The sequence below is a fragment of the Carassius auratus genome, chromosome 10 (genome assembly GCF_003368295.1).
Source record: "Carassius auratus strain Wakin chromosome 10, ASM336829v1, whole genome shotgun sequence".
Classification (NCBI taxonomy): Eukaryota; Metazoa; Chordata; class Actinopteri; order Cypriniformes; family Cyprinidae; genus Carassius; species Carassius auratus.
Window position 1 is genome coordinate 9,736,448 of NC_039252.1, and position 24,611 is coordinate 9,761,058.

The 24,611-nt window shown below is 39.2% G+C and overlaps 2 protein-coding genes across 3 annotated transcripts in view; one reads left to right on the forward strand and one right to left on the reverse strand.

Annotated features, from left to right (window-relative positions):
• Positions 1-744: 744 nt before the first annotated feature.
• On the reverse strand, positions 745-2,920 carry LOC113110459 (proline-rich protein 36-like). 2 transcript variants are annotated; one of them, XM_026274641.1, is made up of 3 exons: positions 2,742-2,920; positions 1,523-1,566; positions 745-1,372 (listed from the first exon to the last, which is right to left on the reverse strand). In XM_026274641.1, the coding sequence occupies exons 1-3, from the start codon at positions 2,751-2,753 to the stop codon at positions 760-762; spliced, it is 669 nt and encodes a 222-aa protein (XP_026130426.1). In that variant the 5' UTR covers positions 2,754-2,920; the 3' UTR covers positions 745-759. The 2 variants fall into 2 exon arrangements, with proteins under 2 accessions (XP_026130426.1, XP_026130427.1); XM_026274642.1 differs by having other exon boundaries at positions 2,714-2,920.
• Positions 2,921-3,093: 173 nt separating this feature from the next.
• LOC113109768 (protocadherin-1-like) overlaps positions 3,094-24,611 on the forward strand; it is an 84,007-nt gene continuing 62,489 nt past the window's right edge. The window contains exons 1-3 of the mRNA XM_026273515.1: positions 3,094-3,727; positions 7,817-8,635; positions 9,271-11,457. Of these exons, the coding sequence (XP_026129300.1) occupies positions 7,844-8,635; positions 9,271-11,457 (2,979 nt within the window). The 5' untranslated portion in view covers positions 3,094-3,727; positions 7,817-7,843. The remainder of the gene's footprint in view (positions 3,728-7,816; positions 8,636-9,270; positions 11,458-24,611) is intronic.

The window sequence follows — 24,611 nt, forward strand, 5'->3', positions numbered from 1 at the left end:
TTTCAAATTGCACAGTTTACAAAAGGCATGAGGGTGTGTAAATCTTCATTTCAGGTAAGTGATATCATTGAGTGAAGGATGAATGAATGAGAGTTCACAAGTTCATGTTAATATAATGCTTGAATGAGATGAAGGTACACTTGCTGGCTTGCTGTCTGTAATGGAGGGATTTAGAATGAAACATGATTCAAGCTCTCAACTATCTCCTTGACTAGCTAAATACAGAATGAAAATTAGTAGAAATAGATGTGGAGTTAGGGTAATTGGCAAGATTAGATGAACATACTTCTCCCAAAATGTAATGTAGAACTCCAAGATGAGAGCACTAAATGTCAGCATACAATCATGACTATCACATCACTGGTATTTGCATGACATTCTTTTGCTATCATGGCTCTTCAGATAGCAATAATGCTAACAAAACACTTAGACACTTGGTATGTTTACATGCACCAATTTTCCATGGATTTATCAGAATAAATTGAATCTGCTTTTAGATTCTGAAAGTGCTGTTTATGAATCGTCAATGTTACAGTCCGATTCACACACACACACACACACATAAAATGTATGCAACTATGTATAGAATTAGGTGATTTTTTTAATCTGTCACACTTTAAGTACAAGCAAAAGTCTTTATTCCAGGAATCACAGGAAAAATCCACAACGGTATGGACAAAACTCGATAGAGGAGATACGCAAAGACAGGTACTTAAAAACTATAGATCGTTAAAAACACAGGTGCATAGAATGAGACAATTAACATGGGATACGGAACACATGGTAATGGAAACCAGCGAAATAATTCCAGGGAACACAACGAAATAAGTCAAGGGATGTGAAATTACTGGCACCATAGAACAACAGGGAGGAGAATGGGAGGGAAGTCCACAGAGAAGAGAATTGAAGAAGGAGCCAGGGAGCAGACAGGAGGGACTTGGAGCAGGAGGAGTCCAGCTGGGCCCAGGCCACAGCCATGATGTCGACCCATGGTGGAGCCGATGGAGGGAGGAGCCATGGAAGAAGAATGGCCGCCGACTCCAGGGGGCCGACCAACAGCAGCGGAGCAAGTGGTGGAGGAGCCTGAGGCAGAGATGGAGAGACGAAGAGCCATGGCGACGGGAAGGATCCGGAGGTCCTAGGCGGAGCCGATGGGGCCGGTGACCAATGTGGAGATGTGGATCCGGGAGGCCACGGTGGAGCAAGAGCGACAGAGGACTGAGATGGAGCCGAGGGGATGAAGGAGCCTGATGGAGTCAGAATGCCGGAGGGACGAGGTGAAGCCAGAGGAGTTGAGTCCCGAGGCGCAGGATGGTCGACGCCAGACCAAGGTGGAGCAGGAGGGAAGAGGGAGCCAAGCGGAGCTTGTGGACTGTTGGACATGATGGAGAGGAGGGAGCCAGGAGAAACATGCAAATTATTTCCCAGCAGTTTACCTTCACAGACAAAACCAACTGCTTTTCTAACTTGTGTGTTTTTAACGTAAACTTCTTTGTGAAAGAGAACTTAGTTTAGTACTCACATGCTGTGACAGCCTTTTTTTGTCCTGTGCTTCGAACGTGTGCTCTAAGAAAATGTCAGAAGTTGTAAACTTGTATTTTTTAAATGCATGATTTCAGCACGATAAACATGATAATCAGAACCAGAACAGATGGTTTTAGCAGGTCTGAGCTGTAATAGCTCTATTCTGGAAAAGGGGTTGGAGAGCAGCAGATCATTTGCATTTAAAGATACAGGCCTGAAAACCAGGCGTGTTTCTGCTTCCACTCAAAATAGACATATTCAAAGTGATATAATAAATGATCTGTGGATTATTTTGAGCTGAAACTTCACAGACACATTCTGAAGAAAGAATTAGAATTATTTACATACTCTAATGTAAAAAGGGGCATAGTATGTCTCCTTTAAGTGTCTTCATTCAAAGCTTAATCGCACATCTCCATTTATTCCTATATGTGCTCTTTTCTACATAGTGTGTTCAGGGAGGATGTCTAGCCTTCTCTTCGTACTGTTTCACAATCTAGCATCCTTTCTTCAGCATGAGAACAACAACAGCCTCTCTGTCTCTCTCTCTCCCTCTCTCTCTCTCTGTGTGTGTGCGTGTGTGCGTGCGTGGGCGATGGGGGAGTGGATTTATGGGGTAGATTAGAGCAAACGTGAACACGCTTTGCCAGCCGAGTGTACATTCAAACGCCCGTGGGTGGCGCCAAAAGAGCAAAGAGCCCTCAGCTCTTTACTGTTGAATGCATCAAACTGTATTTGTTCATTGGATGCGATTCCAACGCGATCAATACTCATCATATTTTACGACCCAATTGCTCAGTATTATGATCCATGCACGATCAAGTAATGACACAGAGAGCAGAGCTCCGTGGGTGACCCTTGGGTCTGATGCTTAAAGACTTTGAAGCCACCTTTTTAAAACTAACAGCTCCTTAAATGAAAAACAGATAAAGAGTTTGCTAAAAGAAATGATGATGGATGAGACTCACCTCTACGCGAATCGTTTCCCCGATCAGTTTCAAAAACTGGTTCAGAAGCTATTATTTTAAAAAGGCCACCATGGTCCATGCCACGTGCTCTTTTTCATTATAACATTTGATTTATAGGTATGTTTTGTGTAATGTTATGCCTACCAGCCCAGTATAGGCAACAGCTCATTAAATTATAGAAACATTTGCAACATTTGGAAATGTTCGTTGTATGGGCATACCTAACGGATGTTTGGTCAAGTAACTCACATTTAGGTCCATAAGTCAAATCCTCCGTTCAGTCCAAAGGCTCTTACCATCAGACCACATTTCTCTTTAGGCAGTTTTGAACACAAGAAAGTTCAAAGATCAATGACTCGTGAACCGATTCGGTCGAATTCTGGTTTAGTGCAAATAATGAATGGAAAAGGTCTGACCCGATTTGTTCACGAAACTGACTTGCTAATAGGAAGCAATGAAACACAATAAAAAAAGAATATTGGCCATATATATTAGGCTATTAACAATTATGCTATTTTCCTAATCTAATTGTGCCTTTTTCATCAAACAGCCTGTGGCGCGCGAGAGCCCCACCTCCTCTCGCTTTGCGCGTCCGCCTGCGCGCGCTTCTAGAGGGGAACAGCGCGCGGTGCTGAGAAATCTCTTCGCTCACTCTCTCACATGCATAGAAATGCGGGATTAACCCTGTGCGGAGAAGATCCCTGTGCCAAAACTGCGTTGATAGTCTACTTCTGAGGAAAGCGAAGGGGGAAAACCCGACTCCATACGCTCTACCATATATTGTTACATTTTTACATTATTTCCGGTAGATTACGCTATCATTCCGAAACGAATAACGAGTGTGATAAATCTTGTGAGAACCTGTGCTCTCCTAAAATGAGTGTTTGAGGATTTATGGACTGAAACGGGGGAAGTTGCTGGCATTAGAACTGTTCCTGTGTTGAGAAACAACAGAAAAGACATTTCAACACCCATCATCAGCCGTAATTTCTTATATATTAACACTTAAATGAGTGCCGACGTTATCAAACTGACGCGGAGTCCTGGGAATGGCGAGGAAAAATAACGCGGCTACTTATGGATTGGTTTCCAACGAAGGGATTTTATGTTTTCTTGATGTCTGGATTCTTTAAAGCAGGTGTTTAGGGCTCCGTTTAACCACGAAGGAAACGTCCACTGTAGTTGATCCTCAGACAAGAAGCCTCATTCTCGGCAGGAAAAAGTGATCGACGAAGGTAGGCAACGAACTTTATTGACGCCACTAGAAAATGAATAAAGCTGAGGGGAATGTTCGATATGTCGATGGGTCGTATTTAATTATTCGATACACGGCTGTACGCCGTTGCAGAAACTATTGTGATTTTGAAAGATTACGAATCGATGTCAGAGAATTGTGGCAGCGCTTGTTATTTAGAGATTCTGACCACATTTAGTCTTAGATGGGGTTTATTGTGCTGCTGAATCAATCGGGCTGTTTAGGATTACATGCAAATAACCAAATAACACTTGTTTGTTGCCGCTCGTATTTAATGCGACGCGAGTTCACGAATCGCATGCATTAGTGCAGTAAACGTCTTGCAGATCTTTTGGTGCGTATTACGAAAACAGCTGCAATGAAGATAGTTGACGAAGGACCAGTTGAATGTGCCGTTTGCCGTGCGCAACTAACTGCAAGTCATGTATAACATTATTATCGTTCATATCTCGCCATCTAGCCGCACTGGGTTGGATTGTATTCCACAGGGCTGCAGATATAAAGAAAATCGCAGTGGAGCGCCCACCTGGGCTGGCAGGGTCAACAGCAGGATCAATGTTTGGTCAAATCCCTGTAAGACTGATTACAGGATTCCCCCATCCACCATCTCCACCCACAACCCTGTCTGAGTTAAAAGGACAAGGATGGTGTGCATCTACAACGTGGGGTTTATAAAAAATAAATAAAAAATACTTTCATACAACCCCAGGTGAAATAATACTACAAATAATTATTATAAGTATTATTATTATTGTTGCTACATATATGATCGCATATCAATATCAAAAAAGAAAACTAATAATGCACTTAGAAAATAAGAAAAGATTCTACTCCTAATGATCTTGTTCGAGGATAAAAATAGTGCATGGTCTTTAACAGCCATTACTGAATTCATTTGCCTGTAAAATGGCCCAGCGTTTGTCCACAGGGAAGGAAAGGTATGGCTAATAATATGGGTAACTGATTTAATTGGACTGAGCTGAAATTCTAAACCTGTTGAACCTGAATAAATGCGATAACAGATGATTTACTGCACTGCATAAAAATAAAAGGTCACAATACTTCAGGGAAAATAAAATGTCTGCATGGACTATCATTCTCAAGAGCAGAGCGAAAACGAGTTCAGAACTAGTTTAAGGTGGCTTTCATGCATGTTCATTTCTGAAATTGTTGCATGCATCTTGTGGAGTGTAAGCAAGGATTGAAATGTACAAACTGAGGGTTCTGGCTAAAAGTGCTTGTAGTGTATTTTCAACAGACTTCTGTAAATCCTTAGTACTGTGTGAGACTGATACACTGGCTGAATGTGCCTGCTTCATTTAGATTGTCTAGGTGTTTACCAGCATTCACTAGGGAAGGAAATAATACATAGTGAACATATGTTCTGCTCTTTGCCTCTCCACAGCATGAAGAAATTGACGTCTTTGAAACAAACCCTACAGTTAATGTTTTCATCAACATATTTTTCAGCACTTACACTAGAGTTCAGAGCATATTATAATAACCTTTTGTTTATGAGGCAACCCCGAATAGCTAAAAATTGAACAGCACTTAAATAGTTTGTCTAGTGTTTGTAGACTCTAATCAGGATGAGATGAAGTGCTTATGCTCTTGGGGTATTTGAAGAGTCTCTTATGTAAAGTGTGTTTCCGTGTTAAAATTTTTTTATATTATTATTATTATGATTTGTTGGATTCATGTATGAATCTGTGTCAATTTATTGTGACTATTGAGGGAGTGAAAATGTATAATGGCTTCTATAACCTGTGAAAGGTTACGTGGAAAAGCAATCAAATAAAACCCCCTCCACATTTCTTCAACAAAATGTGTTCACTTCCCTGTGAACCGCCCCAACACAGGCAAAATGCAATAACTACATCCATGCTAGAACTGAGGAAAAATAGCTTCAAAGTTTTTTGATTGATTTCTACACTGTTTTCTCTGAATCTCAGGATAGTTTAGCTAGACCTGTCTGTCAGAGGACATATCATAGACTAAGAGACCCATTTTCGGTCATAACCCACTTTTGACAAAATGTGTAGTTATTGTGCTTTTGTCTTTGTAGGGCAGTGCAGCGTCAGTGAATTTCTATTCAGTTTGAATCGAGTGGTTATGCAGTAGAACTGACTTTAAGGTTCCTTGGTTGTAGGAAGTTTTATTGCCTGGAATCTTTTTTTTTTTTTTTGGTCATAAATCATTACATGCACTAATTCAATGACTTTCTGGCAGCATACTTAAAGCCCTTAAGGTCTATAAATTCTCAGATGAATAAAAAAAAAAAAAAAAAAACAATGCACCAAAACGCCCCAAACTTGCATTTTCTACACTAGGACATAATGCATGGGCCAACATATCATCATCATTATGAGTATTTTCAGATCCGTAGCAGTAGATCCAGTGTTCCAGTTTCACTGTATTACTAGGGTGCACCTTCCCACTGCCATGAGCACAAGTTATTGCCTGGGCCTTCAGAGACTGTGCTTTATGCCACAGTCCCTAATCATGTTTTTACCCTATACACTATCAGCACAGCTAAATCGACAGCAGGCTGCCCCTGAAAATGCAAAAAGAGGACACATCAATACCTGGGCAATTAGTGCATCAATATGCTGCACTCCGAATCTTAACAGATACGAAGGAATTGGATTTCTGATTGGATTTCTATGCATTCTTGTGTTTAGCTATTTTGTATAACACTTATTTACTTTCCTTTGGATCATGGGCGCTTGCAAAGCCTGTATCGATTCTGGTTTGACCCATGCTCCATTCTAGATGTTACATGGATGTTTCGCGTATAAACATACAAAGACCGCAGCATTAAGTGCCCCAGCTCAGTAAACTGTCTGATGTCATTTAAAGGCACAACGTCTTCTCACTTAAGAAATAATTAAACTCTAAAACTATTTGGTGCTTAAAAAGGAGCGAAACCTGGTTCCAGGGGAAAACAGATCAAAGCAGACGCTGAAATAGAGGATAGTGATTAATGAGGAGGCCAAGCAGGTTGAAAATCAAACATGAGAGCATTACAGTGTGTAAATTAGCCTGAAACTTCTGAGTCCTTGATAGGACAGATATTTCTCATCTGTTTTGCGTAAATCTGTACTTTGAGATAAGGGCTGGCCTTCAGGTCCTCTGTGACCTGGGAGTGCAGCGTCTTAATATACCAGTGTTTCACTGAGGGGAATCTTTCAGCCTACATTCTGTGATTTTTTTTTTTTTTTTTGCTATGTTAGCAGTCTTCTTCGGACCTTTTGTCTCATCAGCACTTTGCATTGAGAAACTGCCTATTTTACGTTATGGGCCAATCAAATGAGTGTAACCTTCATTAAAGGGAAGTCATCCAAAATAATAGCCCCATCACTGGCTGTGAATATGCACTGGATTAAGCATATGTTTGAGGAAGGTGCATTATAAACTGCATATAAGATGGTTTAATTTATCTTGTAAATAGTACAAAGCTTGCTGAGCTGTTGTTTTGAGCCTAACAGTAACCCATACCTTCTTATTAAAAAGCCCATTAAGAAGTGTCTTATTGCGTGTTCTAAATCATTAATTTTCAAAAGCAGCTTAGCTTGGACAGGCACTCAAAAGGGTGATAATTAACATTTTCCTGTGTGGTATTAATAGGGATGATCCAACTCCCAGATTTAAGAAATTAAGCATTTTTGCAGCCGTCATGCTACTAAAATTATTGGCTGATGGTTTCAAACACCTTTTTGAATGACATTTGTACAGTAGGTCTTCTTTGTCTTTCTGTACATAGAAGTATTGCCTGCTCAAAAACGAGGATGATAAATAATGTAGGATAATGAGAGAGGAGGCTTTTAGTGGTGTCAGGGGAAGAGGCATTTTTCCGGAGAGCTTTTTCAACTCTTAGCCTTGGATTTAGTGCTCATAATGTGTACACAAAACGGCATGTGCATTCTGTTTCACCCTCAGCTAGTCCCTCACTGGTAAAGTAAAAAAAAAAAAAAATATCAAGGAAGTTTGTTTTTCTGTGTTTGTTCAAGAGCAGCACCACATGACACACTTGTTTATGATTTAACATGTTTTTCACACTGTTTTGCAGACTGAGGTGTTACCTCTCCAAGGGCCCATGGATCTCCCTGTGGTTTTGTTTCTGCTGTGGGGACTGTTGCTGGACTTGTTGAGTGGTGCTGTGGGTGGCATTCTATATCGTGTGCATGAGGAACAACCTCCAAGCACACTGATTGGCAGTCTGGCTGCTGACCAGGGCCTACCAGACACTGGACACCTGTACAAACTGGAGGTGGGCACTCCCTATCTGCGGGTGGATGGCAAAACTGGAGATATCTTTACCACTGAGATCCCCATAGACAGAGAGACATTGAAGGATTGTCGTAATAAAGGCAAGCCCTGCTTTCTGGAGTTTGAGGTGTCCGTCACAGACCTCATTCAGAATCAGAGTCCACGGCTGATAGAAGGAAGGATCGAAGTGCAGGATATCAATGATAACACACCACAGTTTCCCTCACCTGTCCTTACCCTCTCAGTTCCAGAGAACACCCACGTGGGGGCACTCTTTTCAATTCCACTGGCCACTGACAAAGATACGGAGAGAAATGGAGTAGCTGACTACACCCTATCAGCAGGACCAGAGGCTGTAGCACTCTTTGGTCTGCAAGTTGCAGAGGACCGAGGTGAAAAATTACCTCAACTCATTGTATTGGGAAGCCTTGATCGGGAACGTAAAGACTCCTACGATCTCACCATCAAAGCTGTGGATGGAGGCAATCCACCTCGCTACAGCAGTGCCTTGCTGAGGGTTGTCATTGCTGATGCCAACGACAATGCACCCCAATTTGAAAAATCCTCCTACGAAGCAGAGGTTGCAGAGAACAGCCCAATTGGACACTCTGTGTTACAGGTAAAATGGCAAACATGCTCAGTCAAACTTTAGATCCAAACAAGGCAAGATAAATTGCCTATTGCATCATGTTGGGAGTGTGAAAATTTAATGAGTGCTGCTTTTCCAACCTCCCAGATGTCTGTTCTTTACTTTGATGCCTTACATCAGTGGAGCAGGATTACTAAATTAATTTCCCTTAATTATCATAATAATCTAGTTTGATCATCATGTACACGTTGAGCAATAAATAAGTATAAAAAAATACACATTAATTTGGTTGAGTAAAATATGTTAATTTGGTTAAATATGTAAATCACTATAAACTTTTTGAATCTAAAATATTAGATTATTGAAATGATCTGAGTAGTCTGTGAAGTTTCCAAGGAACCCCACTCTCTATAGATATCCTATGCCCTAGAAATCCCGTTATGCAATGCTTTGACTATGTTCCCAGTTTGGTACTATAAATAGATTCACTCTGTTTAAATACCCACTATTTAATGCCCAGTGTCTAATGGATGTAATTTTGCAGTCTGCAGTATTTTTTTGTTCATTGTCTTGAGTATGTGTACAATTTTGCTGTTAGTTTAGTACTCTACATTTGAACTGATTACAGTACAAGTCAAGTTTTAATAACTATTTTTCTATTGCAGGTGAAGGCTAATGATTCAGACTTGGGTCCTAATGGTGAGATTGAATACACATTGCATCAGGCCGTTGATCCTGTGCCAAAACTTCTCCGGATAGACCGCTCATCAGGCATCATATATGTCAAAGGCCCATTGGATCGTGAGGAGATCAACAATTTGAAATTTTATGTCGTTGCACGAGACAAAGGCCCCTCACCCAAGAGTTCCAAAACATATGTTTCTATTGATGTAACTGACCAGAATGACAATGCACCAGCAGTGGAGATTCGAGGCATTGGTCTTGTGACCCATAGTGATGGAGTAGCAAACATTTCAGAGGATATGCCTGTAGGCACTGCAGTGGCATTGGTACAGGTTTCAGACAAGGATGAGGGAGAGAATGCCGTGGTGACCTGTGTGGTTGCTGGTGATGTTCCTTTCCAACTTCGGCCAGCCAGTGATTCATCAGTTGATAACAAGAGGAAGTATTTTCTGCAGACCACAACACCTCTGGACTATGAAAGGGTTAGGGACTACCGGGTGGAGATAGTGGCAGTGGATTCAGGCAATCCGGCTCTGTCCAGCACTAACTCACTAAAAGTCCAAGTGACTGACACAAATGACAATTCCCCCATTTTCTCACCGACTCTGTTTGAAGTAGAGTTTGCGGAGGAGAATCAGCCAGGAGAAAAGGTGGTAGATGTAGTTGCCTCAGATGCAGACAGTGGCACTAATGCAGAGCTGGTCTACAGTATTATTGCAGACTCTTCAACAAGGGGACTTTTTGAGATTGACCCTAACTCAGGTGAAGTACGTGCTCGGAGCCCTCTTGATCGTGAGCATAAGGAGCGCTACGAGTTCCGTGTTACTGCAGCAGATAAAGGGGTTCCCAGTCACAGGGGTACTGCCACAGTTGTAATCAAGGTACTTGATCGGAATGACAACGATCCCAAGTTCATGCTGAGTGGATACAGCTTCTCAGTCTTGGAGAACATGCCACCCCTTAGCCCTGTTGGCATGGTAACAGTACAGGACATGGACGAAGGTGAGAATGCTCAAGTGCAACTTTCTGTGGAACCTGATGTAGGCAAATTTGTGATCCAGAATGGTACTGGCACCATTCTGTCGAGTATCTCCTTTGACCGAGAGAAGGAGAGCAGTTACACATTCCGCTTGAAAGCTGTAGATGGAGGGGATCCACCAAGATCATCCTATGTTGGCGTGACCATAAATGTCCTCGATGAAAATGATAATGCACCTGTTGTCACCAAACCATCTAACTCATCATTCATACGTCTATCACCCATGACTGCTCCAGACAGTGTTGTGGAAGTGGTCGAAGCGGAGGACATTGATTCAGGCTCCAATGCTGAGCTCGTATACAGCATTTCCGGGGGAAATCCACATGACCTTTTTTACATCTCTCCATCTAATGGCGAGATCACATTAACCAAGGAACTAACTCGTAAACACAGTGGTCTGCATCGATTGGTGATAAAAGTGAGTGATAGGGGAAAACCTTCCCGCCACGCCATTGCCTTGGTACACATTTACGTAAATGAAACCATTGCCAATGTAAGTCACGTGGAGGCACTTGTGGGGCATAGCTTGTACACCCCACTGGACATGGACATTGCAGGAGACCCAGATTACGGTTTGGCTGCCCAAAGAAGCAACATTGTATATGGCAGTTTAGCTGGAGTGGCGGGAGTGGTCACTGTGATTGTTGTAGTGGTCTTCATCAGGCATCGCCTTCAAAGAGAATCTAAGAGTGGTTATCAGGCTGGCAAGAAGGAGACCAAAGATTTGTATGCCCCCAAGCAAGGGCCAAAAAGTGGCAAGGGCAGAAAGGGTAAAAAAGGTAAGCCACCAAAATCACCCAAACCTCTTGGAGAGGATGAGGAAGTCAGCCTTCAAAAGAGTCTGAAATTTAACCTTGATGGGGTCAACGACAGCCCCAGGATCCATTTGCCTCTGACATATCCGCCTGGAAGCCCTGACCTAGGCAGGCACTACCGTTCCAATTCCCCATTGCCCTCCATCCAGCTCCAGGCCCAGTCCCCATCTGCCTCCCAAAAGCATCAGGCTGTCCAGGAGCTTCCAGCTGCCAACACCTTTGTGGGAACAGGCGGTGATGACAACTCCACCGGCTCAGACCAGTACTCGGATTACAGCTACAAGACCAATCAACCAAAATACAGCTCAAAAACGGTACCAATCTTTATTCCTTATTTTGTATGTGTAATGCTATGATGGAAAAATCGGTTTTGCTTGCAATTGCTGATATGGGGCATATCAATTTTGTTCAGAGTGGTACTTGTGCTAAAGTGGTGGGTGTTGATGTATATTTTGCTATATGCTAAATGTTATTCTTCTCATTTCGTTCATTAGTTGCTTGGTTAATTCACAATATATGACATGAAAAATCATCTTGCCAATAAGAAGAATCTGTCAGTTTGAAAGATGTCAAAAATGGCTCTTGTATTGCATCATGTACCCTTTTATAGATTATCTGGCCACCAGTTCACTGTCTGAAAATACAATTTACTTTGTGATCAGACAATTTCAAAGGTCCAGTCATGAAATGATTTCATTGTATTTTTGTAGTGTGGTTAGAATGCAAAATGGGCATATTTGCTGGAGCTCATGTTTTCTCAGATTTCTCATGAAATCTGATCTACTCAGTGAGAGGCGCATGTGTGACCTGCCGCTATTGAATAAGTCCAAAGTCATTTTCTTTGGCTCAGATGCCTGTTCAGTCTGACCCATTTAGATGTCAATTCAGCATGCTAATTTCAGATGGAATCCAAGAGGAAATAAAATTAAAGCAACTGGTGCTACAATTTTTTATGTGGATCAAGGGGAAACAAGAAATTTCAAATTGAGTGTATTCTCCAGTGAGAGTGGTAGTGAAGTTTACTGGGCAGAGGCTTGAGACAGAAAGCAAGGGCACATGGGTCCTGACTCCGTCAGTACCAGTCTGGTGTTTGATAAAGCCAGCAGATGCTATATGACAGTCAGGGTGAGTGCAGGCCTTGTAGACTCACTGACTGGGGAGAATAGTTACCCACGGCAGCTCCCACACTGTGATGGACAGCATATGGCATGGAAGTGACAATAGACTCCAGCTATGGAGAGTGTGCTGCATTGGTGTGTATTGTTTCTGTTTGTGTGTACTTCCAGGTTTCTGCGTGTACTCATGTAATCCATTTGTGTGAATGTGGGCTGAGTTTCCTCTGTGTGGACTGGTTTCAGCAAGTCGACCAGACCGATCAGATTCTTACACTGTGACACAAGTTACATAAATGGATATTTATATCTGTGAGAGTTGACTGATAGGTGTATAAACAAGGGACAGATGTTGACTCGTGTGACATCTCTTGGCAGATGTCCATCCCATCCCAAACCCACATCAGGTTTAACAGATTGACCAAAATAAAAAATTAAAATCTCAGCCCAACTGAGTGACAGATGTGGAGTGTAGAGCGTGACAGAGCGAATGGTAATACGCTCACCAATGACTCTGTGCGTGGCAATGTGCTCAGGTGCGTGACATCCTTGGCTCAAGCTCTCCCAGTTTAAGCTCTTATGAGTGTAAACACAGTGGCCTTGTTTGCCGTTTATTGCCAGTGAGGATTGAGCGTGATGACTGGCTTCACTGCCTTCCTTCCTGGTCCGTAAAAAACTCATTAAGAGGAGTCTGTTTGTTCGGAAAGTCTTCTCCTGAGGTGTGAAAAAAAACAAAAAAAAACTCAATGCTCAATTCACAATGGCATGGCCTGACTCGGTGAGCAGAGATTTGTCTGAATGTGTTGCTGTGTGTTGTGTTTGTGCGTGTGTCTTTCACAGTTCATGGATCTTCCCAAAACTCTCTCCCTATAACCTCCAAATGTGTTAGACTGTGTGACAGTTACCGAGGGGACTGCATAGGCTCATCAAGTACAGTGTTGACAATTAGCATGGTCATGGCAAAGATCTAACACCTTTTTTGTGATGTGGTTCTCTCTCTCCGGAACAGCCTTGAGTGAAAGACATAGCGCACAGACAGGGATCAAGGGAGAGACCTTCCTAGTTATTTTTAAATGGGCGTGATGAGAGCTTGTGAAGCTGTAAATCTGTGCCTAAATTAAACCCATACAATTAAAATGCTTTATTAGACAGAGATAAAACTCCCTTTTCCCCCCTCTTCACCATGGGCTGCCCTTCATCTCCAACTGGAGGGAGGAGGATGGGAAGGCAGGGATTCAGGTTGGATTTTGGGGTTGGCTTTAATTAGTGAAACACAGCTCTTAACCTTGCAAGTGCCAGTGTGTTGGAAGAACGCTTATAAAACACTCAACACACACACTTGGGGCTGGGTAGGTTATGGTATAAATTAAGAGATGGTAGAAAGATTTTGCATCTTTAACTATTAGTATGCATGACTGCTTTGCTTTTAATGATGAGGAGGAAGTTTTATAAAGAGAGCAGTGTGAAGCAAAGTTCAGTTATTTAAGTTAAGTATGTGTTTCACAGCTCTCCAGTAGAATTCAGTTATATGAAATGTTCAGTTGTATGAAATGGACTGTTTTTTTTTTTGTTTGTTTTTTTTTTTGACAATAACATTAAGTCAAAGAAAAAATATGCTTTATTGTCTGTGACAATGTGACACACATTCTTACTCCGAGGTAAGGATAATGCACAAGCTCACTTTTTCCAGAGGTTATGTTGTTTTATTCCATTTATGCTGTGTGCACCTGATAATTCTAAAAAGTGTAGGGTTTGCGTTTGATGATGTCCATTTACTGCTCAGCTCACACAGCTCAAGTGGTGGAAATACATTATTGATTGTAATTGGATTATTCAAAACATTCATATTCATATTGTGTATAGATTGTGTTGCATGTTTTAAAATGTTGTTTTAATTGAAATAGTTTATTCTTATGCTTATGTATATATATATATATATATATATATATATATATATATATATATATATATATATATATATATATATATATATATATTAGAATTCCCTTAAAGGTATAGTTCACCCAAAAATTAAAATTATGTCAACAGTCATTCACCCTTATGTAGTTTCAAACCCGTGAGACCTTGGTTCATCAGGAACAAAAACTAAGATATGTTTAATGAAATCCGAGAGCTGCATAGACTGCAGCGCAATTACCATGTTCAAGAACCAGAAAGGCAGTGGACATCATTAAAGTAGTTCATGTGAAATCTGTGGTTTAGCCTTAATTTTATGAAGCTATGAGAATAATTTTTCTGCACAAAGAAAACAAAAATAATGACTTTTTTCAACAATTTATTTTGTCAGTCTTTGACTTGCATTCACAAGAGTACCAAGATGCAGATGCGTGGTGCTGTTGACACAGGAGAAGGTGTTCTGACATGTTAACAAGCAGAGGAATGCACATGCAACACATGACATGCAGAGAAATAGTTGAATAAAGTCATTATTTTTGTTTTGTTATTTTTGGGTGAACTATACCTTTAACATTAATGTTGGCCACAGATATGTCTACAGTATATTGGCTACTATATTACCATTGCTTCAAATGTGGTTCGGCCACTGGAATGTAGCATTGGAACTATCAGTTGTCTGGTATTTCTTTTGAAATGTTACTTAATGTAAATGTTAAAAACTTACTCTTTTTGTTGTTACTGTTGCAAGTATTTACATGTGAAATGTGTGATTTCTGAGCACAGTTGCAAAAATAATGTTTGCCCTAACACATTTAAAAAACTTGTTGGATGAGCAAGTTCTTCTGTCCCAAACTAACACCATTGGTTCAGCTGTTAATTATATATTTAGACTCCGGTCGGGTCCCTAAAAGCAACCAGATTGCAGTTCCATATCACACTTTACCTTTTAATTCACTAAACCATTTCCGTTAATTTTACAGGACACATAACTATTGTGATAGTCATACACTATAAATAAAGTGGTATAGAATTTCTCATAAACCGATATACGATTTATAAGATTCAGTTCACCCTAACTCAGTCAGGCTGCTTTGAAAATCCACTGCATGGCAAACCAAGTAAAAGCACTGATGTGCAGGCTAGCAAAGCACTGTAGCTGAAAAATAGCTCCAAGCCAAGCCCTTCCCTGCTATCTCCACCCCATCTCTCTATCTTCTTATCTACCACACACGCCTCAAATTATCTGGCAAGCACAGATTTGAGATAAGAGGATCTACCATCAAAATGTTGCCTTTCTACAGAGTGTTCTTCCTTTTCCTCTTCCTTCGCCGTCTTTTCCTTTTTTACTTTGCTAAATTATGCACCCTATATAACAAATCCAGTATGGCCATAAATCAGCCCCAGCACCAAGAGAAGCTAAAGGAGTAAATATTCAGTACCTTTAGAGCTCCCTACTCTTTGTATGGTTCATCTCCTACTCAAATATTCACTATGTGAAGCAGCCTTGCCTTTATGGAGGCTGCCTCAAGGCCCTTTCCAAAATCCCACATTTTGAGCATCTGCTCAACCCAGCTCTGGCTAATATCCATAGCAGAATGCAGCCGTAAACCTCAAAACCTGGCGCCCACCCTCTCAGATCTCTCCTCAGTGAATACAGCCCATAATACTCTCAGACTGCTCCTCATTAGAGCACAATACTGCCGGCACTCAGCTCCCTCTCGGTGGACCAATCTACTGTCAGGTGCGAAGGCCTCACAGGCTCCTGCTCAGCGTGAAGACAACTGCTGCACTTACAGGGATTCAAGAGTTCGAGGCACCCTCTCCGCCATCCAGCCTGTGGGAGCGAGCAACTAAGCAATTATCAAGAAATACTTTGCAATTATATTCTACAGAGATCGCTCACACTGAGGGAAATTAGTACAATAAGAAGAGCTTCCATTGCAGCCAGTATTATTGTGTCAACATGGCAGATGTCGTGAAGACAACAGTGTGGGTCACATATGCATTCTTGTTTGCTCTTGGACTCACACAGGAGAGTCTCACTGGGACTAACAAGTCTCTGCAGGCACTTACAGACTGACTGGTCTTGGCTGACACTTCAGAATCGATTGACCTGGACAAGTGCTCAGAGATTTAGTGCACCGGGCAGACATATTCCAAATGAGTAATCTTGTCCAGTAGTGATAAGATGGTATAGCTACAAAAGACGGTTTGCAATTCTTTCTCAGCCATTTTGTAGTCAAACCATATTTTGGCCACCAACCAATTTTAGTATGTTCAAGTCGGGTTCTTCTGCCAAAATGATTCACTAGATATCACCACTCTGCTGGATCTCTACTTCAAATAAATGAGACCGACATGACATTTTCAGTCTGGGCTAATCGATTCTCATGATCTTGACAAGCACGCTGGGATAGACCCTGCAGAACTGACACAGTAGAATTGGATCATCTCTCTCCTCCTCCCTTCATCTCAAAAGGACACAAACTTTTTCAGAAACTTAAGGTTTCGAGTTGTGGAAAGGCCTCCAAAAGTCTAAATCTTCACGCCTCTGGTCCAGTCCCTGTACGTGTTGTTGGCAATTTCGATCTAACATCCCAATTACCTGTTAAGAGGGATTACAGCCCCTACCCAGGAGGTGCTCCACTGGCAGGAGACGGTTTCTCTGTCACCGAACGAGATGGCTGATGCTGTTGAGCTGTTCGACAGCAAAGTGCGGCGCACCATAGTAGCACACAGATGTGCAACTAATGATAGTGTCGGCGAAGACAAGGATGACAATAATGATAATGATTATGGTAATATGCAAGTGTTCACAGTCAGATTCATTTCCTCCCAAATATATTTCTGCACACAAGCACAAGGAGCTTGATTTATGCGAATGTTGTCTTGGAAGCATTTTTCTACATGGGTGTTTACGAAGCGCTGTCATTTTTTGTATTGCGCCAGAGGCAGAGAATCTCTGATTTCATCATATTGCATTTTTGCTAATATATGAGAAGACAAAGCTATGATAAGGATGAATGTAGATAGTTTGGGAATAATTTTTGTACAAATAATAATCATTAATTCACTTTCCATTAACAGCACAGCTTTTTGAAACTCAGCCAACCTGGATATTATAATATAGTGAAATATTGATGTACAGTATAAAGACATTTGATGGAATTTCCACATTGGCTTAAACTGTGGATGGTAATATGAGATTGGAATTTAAAGTGCTTGATAATTACTATCAGATCAATCAGGTGATTTTGTAATAACTGACAGGCCTAGAGAGAGTGAAATTCTCAATTTCCCTAAATGTTTGCCTGAGCAGATGAAAGGCAGTGGCAGTTGTATTCTGTGCCCCTGTCTCATTTCACCACTGACAGAAACACGCTCTTTGAGTGGTCAGAGTTGCACTTAATAAAAAATGAGAAGCTCCTCTAGGGGAAGCTATGTAGAGGCTCAGCTCCCTTATGGCATTGCCTTTAGCTCAAATATTTTATCACTACTCATTCCAGCCTCCTTTACCCTCCACCAGGCAGATTAGTGCTTTTATCAATAAGCAGCTTAGCACCAGTGCTTCTCTCAATAATGTGCTATGCCATTTCTCTCCTGCTGCTGTAACTCCTATGCTTTTCTTTCTTGTGGCCTTCCTCTATACCGTATGAGTGGTTTTACTTGTTTTCCTTTACAGTTATGTTAATTTTATTTATTTATTATTATATTTTTTTTTTATAAGTCAGCATAATGCATTTTCACCTGAAGTTCTCACAACCATATTAAGTTGTTCCTTTTAAATTTTTGTTCCTTTTGTTCCTTTATTCCTTTAATTTAAATTTGTGAATAAAATGCTAAAATGTCTAACTTAGCCAATAATACAACTTAATATAGAAATTAAGTCAATGGATTAAAATTTTCTACTATAATGATTTATGGTAGAAATGATTGCAAATTATTGCACAGATACTATTTAAACTGAACAGAGATGACATCACTGAATTCAATGATGAACTGCCTTTAACTGTCATTTTGCATTATTGACACACTGTTTTCCTAATGAAAACTTGTTTAGTTGCTTTGACGCAAAGTATTTTGTTTAAAGCACTATATAAATAAAGGTGACTTGACTTGACTATAATCAGTTGAATTTCAGAGTCCAAAAACTGTAGGTATGCATGCATATGTATGTATTAGTGATGCAACAATTACAATTTTCTTGGCTGATTTCAATTTCAGATTTTTTGTTAGTGTGATCTACCGATACCAAATTTTGCAGATTCCATATATAAGAAATATAATTAACAGCATATATAAACAACAATCTTCTTTTCTTCAATGCAAAGTTTTATTTTATTATAAAAAAAAACACACAAAAAAGTAAAAGGTCAGTAAAAAAAATGAGAGAAAAAAACTGCAATCAACAGCACAAATAAATGCAATAGAATAAAGAGAGCTATGAAACAAAATTTTTCAGGTTAAGTAAATTTTTATTCAGGTAAGAAATACTACAGAAATTGAAGTAATCAAATGTAATTTTTTATCAAAGTTGATTTATGTTTATATTTATATTCAGTTCTGTAATTAATACGCCTATAGTGTATTGTTGGTGTAAAATAGCCCTGCCCGCGTGAGGTGCTCTGCTTCTGGCTCGCATTGTTCTGTAGTTTATTAAAAGTTTATTATTATTTATGTTGTGTATCCATATTGCACCAAAATGCGACAACTACACTCATTGGGTCTGCAGCAACACACCCGCCTCGCATGAAGTCAATTGGATGAACGGTTCTTGACATAATAAAAATGAAAACAGACAGACAGATACACAGAGATTCTAGCCTTTATTACACTGTGTCTTCACTAGGGATGGGTATCGTTAAGGTTTTAACGGTATTACTACTCTTACCAATACTGCTTAACGGTACGGTACTTTAACGGTATTCATATCGGTACTTTGTGTTGTGTGTGTGTGTTTTTTTTTTAAGAACATGTTGAGAACAGAATTAATATTTCTTTATTTTTTTATGTAAAATTAATAATGGGCTTGTCTTGGACCAGAGGTGTTAGGAGGAGTTGGTTGGTTCATAGTAGCTGCAGCTTAAAAAAAATATTTTATATATATATGTATATATATTTTATATATATATATATATATATATATATATATATATATATATATATATATATATATATATATATATATATATATATATATATAAAATGTGGCAATTGGCTATTTTGTAAACTAACTTGAGGTGCTGTGCATTTAAGTTAGCCAAATAAATGATTACATTTACATACTCCTTATTTGGAATTTTAAAAACAAGTAGAAAATATGTTTATTTCATTCTCATTTTTCCCAAAAGAAATCAACAGAATTTCTACGTAAGGTTAGCAAACCAGGGAGATTTTACATTTATTTTAAATGACGTGAACAACGTTGATTCAACATGATTTTAGTATACATACCTGACGTAGATGGGGCAACAACCAGAGACGAGCTAGCTAGGCAGTCGATACACATAATGCACTTTTGAAAGATGCTTTGACAGATTGCTTGTGTTTCCGCCCTTACATGAAAATATTGTTTTGCACTTATGTCAACGAGGGTTGTCAGCATTCATTCTAGTGAAGTATAACCACACTTTGGAACGTTTTGCTCTCTCCGCCATCGTCACTCTTTGTATTAAGCGGGAGTTTTCGTACCATTATGCGTGTACCGCGCTCGTTCTTGTTGTGTGTGTGTGAGTGACAGACAGCCTCCGTGGCGTGCATGCGAGTTCTTGCAGATCTCACAGACAAATGTCTTAATAATATTGCAAATTAGAAATGTTTGGTAAGATAAAATGTGCACGATAACATTAAGCAAATCTCTTCGCCATCGTCACTCTTTATTATTAAGCAGGAGTTTACGTACAGTTTTACGTACATGCATGTGGGAATATTGTTACAAAGTAGAAATTGACATTTTGTTTGTATTTCTGTGTCTCAAAAAGCCCTGTATGCTAGATAAATATAATTAGTATTTTACACTCTGCTTCAGTTCTTAGTTGTCTTTTATGTTCTTTCACCCTTTCTTCATCTTGCTTTATCTTTTAATGTGTAAATATAAGTTTTTATTTTGCTCATTCAAAGGCCAACAAGGCCAGTCAGATTTCTGAGGTGTCAGTAATGAAGTGGCTCATTCTCTCAGTGCGATGAAAAATCATCTTTGCATGATGTAATTGCCTTGTCATAGGCTTTGCCTGATAACTGTGAAGCACAACGTTTCTCTGTTCTGTGTGTTGCCATGGAGAAATGGACAACAGCTCTGCACTTGCTGAGGCTTATTTGGAAATATTGATTATATTAAAATTGAAGGCACTTTAAATAAAAAGGCAAACAATCTCCCGAAGACTGAAGATGCCCTGGGTCTCATATATTTTCATTTCCTTAATATAATTTTCAGATTTGACAGAGTGAGAAGATCTTGTTTTGCTATCTCACTAACAATACTTCATTTAAGCGAGTGTTGAGGTGGAGCCAAGATGGCTGGTAACATGTTTTGGAAGTTGGCTTCCCACCATGCCTCATAACTAGCTTGACCGGTTCAATTAATACAGTAGGTGGTAGGGATGTGACGAGACGCTTGTCCCACGAGACGAGACATGCAACTGGGTTCACGAGAACGAGACGAGACAAAATTTTTAGACTTTTTTTTTAAAGAATTCCTCAATTTTGAAATATATAGGAAAAAATAGTCAATAATTTATCTGAAAATGATTTGATAAACTGTTTTAATGAAAACACTGCAGAACGTTTTGCCACGAACTCAACTGACAAGTAATTGCACATAAATTATAAATAGTATAAATAAAAATAAACACAACAAATATCCCTTTAAAGTGGAAGTGAAGCAGTCAGTCGAGATTTTCTTATCTAGTAAACTGATTTCCACTTTAATAATAAAAAAAAAAAAAAAAAAAAAAAAAAAAAAATATATATATATATATATATATATATATATATAATAACACGATTAATGTATCCATTTAAAAGAATAAAGCAATGGCTTCCAAACTGGGGGGCGCAGCAAGGCTGAGGGATAGTTAGGGCCATATTAAATTGATTTTTTTTTTTTTTTTCGTTTTAATTGTTCTGTATTGCTTTTATCGGTTTTACATTTTCCCAACTCCTTTTTAGTATTTAACAAAATATTTATCAATTAAAAATCATGTCTAATTAATCTAAATCATGAAACGTATAAATTCCACAAGTTTATGGCCCTATTAATTTTCTTTTTCTGGCTATATTTTTTATATTTTTTATTGTTACCTAATTTTGTGTTTTAGCATGTCTAATTATTTGAATGTATAAACAACTTAATTTATTAATTGTATTAATATTTATTCTTAAAGTAGCCTTATGATTTTTTTTTCCCCCTCAGAAATTCTGTGTTGTGCATTTACATTTTTATGGTTATCAAAATGAAAGCATAAAACATTAATTTCATTTATCATTTATCTTTTAATTATTGAAATTTAAGCAAACTTTATTTTTTTGGCAAACAAAGGGGATTTACTATTAAAATTAAAACATGGAAGAAATGCTGTGTGATTAATCCTTAAAAAATAATGTTTGTTTAATTTTTGTAGTAGTAGAAGTAGTAGCTGGTACATTCTACTGAAAAATAATTTGATGCAAATTCCTTTACAGTTCTGTGTAAGTGATATGATGCTAGTTTTACTCAAATGGTAAAATACTCATGAAGTGACTCTCAGAGCAGTTTTGGAGACATTATGTGTTTCCGTCCTCATTTAGTGAGACGGCAGACGCTGAAATCACCGCGAGCGTCAGGTGCGCTTCTGTGTGTAGTAAATGAAATGCGCTTCTGTGCTATTCATTAACAGACACACGCAGAACATGCAGGATTCATATTTAAATCGACTTTTGCAGCTTTATATTACAGATACATATCTTGATTTGATTTAAGTGTAATGACCTACTTTTGATTGATTACATTTAATCTAAGTTAATTAAAGTTTGACAAATTCTTTGACATTCTGTGACTGGATAAAGACTACACTGCATAATTTTCACGCTCATCATGAGTCCACTTGCCTGATGTAAACATAAAATATCATACATATCACCACTGGTGACCATTGGAATGCAAATATATTTGAAAGGTCTGCGTGAGGATATCGTCACGTTCTCGTGAGACCAGTCAGCTCATGCAAAAGGCGCATCAGATCTCGCGAGATCTCATGCCACGATGAAAATTTAGTCTACTTACGAAATTATGTGCGTTTCTTAAAACAAATCAAAGCAGGGTAAACATTGAGCTTTTGCTTATATTTTCTCTAAGTCACACAGTATTACACCATATTTTACATTTAAAACATTTATCAGGTGTGCAGTATTATTTATTTAATATGAATTGTGTGTTATATTATCCTAAAGTAATGGTGGTTTACTTTACATTGGAGCATTACAAGTGGTAGCCTATTTTAGTGAGCTAGGCTACATACATGGATATATATACAAAATGCCAATATTCTCACATATTAGGCCTATATTTGTCACAAGTACACTTTTATATATATATAAAAAATCCTTTAATAAAACATTATGCATTTTTGACACCCATGACTTTGTTATTTGTTACCTGTCCTTTATTTTGACAGAGAACTACTTGGGGAAAAGAGATCTATTCGTACACTGATTGAGAAATTGTTTAGTGTTTTATGAATTATTTCCTTTATTTTAGTAAAACGTGTGGCACTGTATAATTTCGCTACCATTATTTAGGCCCAACTTAGACAAAAAACTAATAAAATAAACCTGGCTTATAGGTAAATCTTAAACCTGTAGGTAGAGTATCACAAAATCGGCACAAACCAACCTGAAAACTAATGTCAGTCCATGCCAGCCCAAATGAATCCAACAGAGTTGGTGTAGTGGACACTGTTCTATGTCTTTTCTGTGGGTCAGTGGGAAAGTTTCAGCTGAAGAGAGTAAAACAAGGGCAAAGACCTCTCAGACATCTCACCCCATTAAAGTGGTAGAGATCTGAACGCAATCCATTAAGCTCCATTAGAGAGGTATACATTCACACACGTACTAACACCTTCACAGCCTTGCAGTGGTGTGTCGTTACACTTACAATCAAGTTTCATTATGCAGACATACCATTCATACATAATGCAAGTTACAAACTACCAAGAGAAACACGTGTTCATATTTGACCATGATATGTGTCGCCGCAGAAAAGATGCCTGGGGGCAGACTTGGTAGAGCTTTGCTTTTATAAACCTACTGTTAATATCACTTACTGCGAGCATACCCTGATCACGATTGAAATTTGCATTGGAAATCAACAGGACATGAATCTTTTTTTTTTTTTTTTTTTTTTGTACGGCAGGAAATGAAAGAACAGTCCTGCAGTCATAATGCGCTTGCTCTAATTCTCTGGTTTTGAGCTGTCAGTGACTCAATCATACATCACATCCTGGCACAAACAAACAAGGAGATACAACTAAATCAATTCTTCAAATCCACCGTTCATCGTCAGAGGCTTGTCAGTCAAGCCCCTCGACAGCCCCAAGGCGGCCTCGCTCTTACTGAGATGTCAATGAGCAGGCTCAACACCTGACCCTGTCAAAATACAAGTCCTAATAAGATCTTCCGCTCTTTATCTCCACCCCTGAAGAGAAATTGCTACATAGTGCAGTTTTGGAGAAACCAGCAAACCAATTATGTTCAAATTGTTCAGCCCACATCTTCAGCGGCAAGCGTGTTTAAGGCCTAGTTTAATATCTGAGGCTTCAAAACTATTCGTAGTCATGATGGAAAACATTAATTTTCTTGTGTCCTGGATTGGAGTATAATCCACTTACTGGGAAAAAAAAGTGAGAAATCACCAAAAAAAAAAAAAAAAGGTGCCGAAGAGATATGCTGTTGCATAATTCTCTCTCCTGCTTTTCCTGGCTGACATGAGCAGTGATCATTATTTCTCTCACCGTCTTCACCCCACTGGGAAGGTAGGATATTAGAATATTTCATGAATATTGAGCTCTCCCTGGCTTTTTGGCAGTGGCAGAAATGATGTTCTCCGCTGTTTCATTTTGGCAGTAAAAGGAACAAGGCCTAATTGCACAAGTCTATAAAATGGGGTGAGGAAGAAGAGCTTCTGACAATGTAAATTGTTCTGATTCGCCTCCTTGTATAAGTCTCAAAAGCAACAGTGTCAACCGGAATGTAGTCAAGGGTGACGAGGAATAGAAAGTAGCGCTGAATACGTTCAAACAAAAGCCAGCTCTCCAAGTACCCGGTTTAGCCATCTGCAAAATAAACTTCTTGAACTCAACAATATGGTGTAACTTGCACAGGTCCACTTGGGACCAAGGAATGGTACATTTGCAATTTTATATTGGTCTGTGTATGCGGTTTTGATTTCTGTTTAAATGGATAAT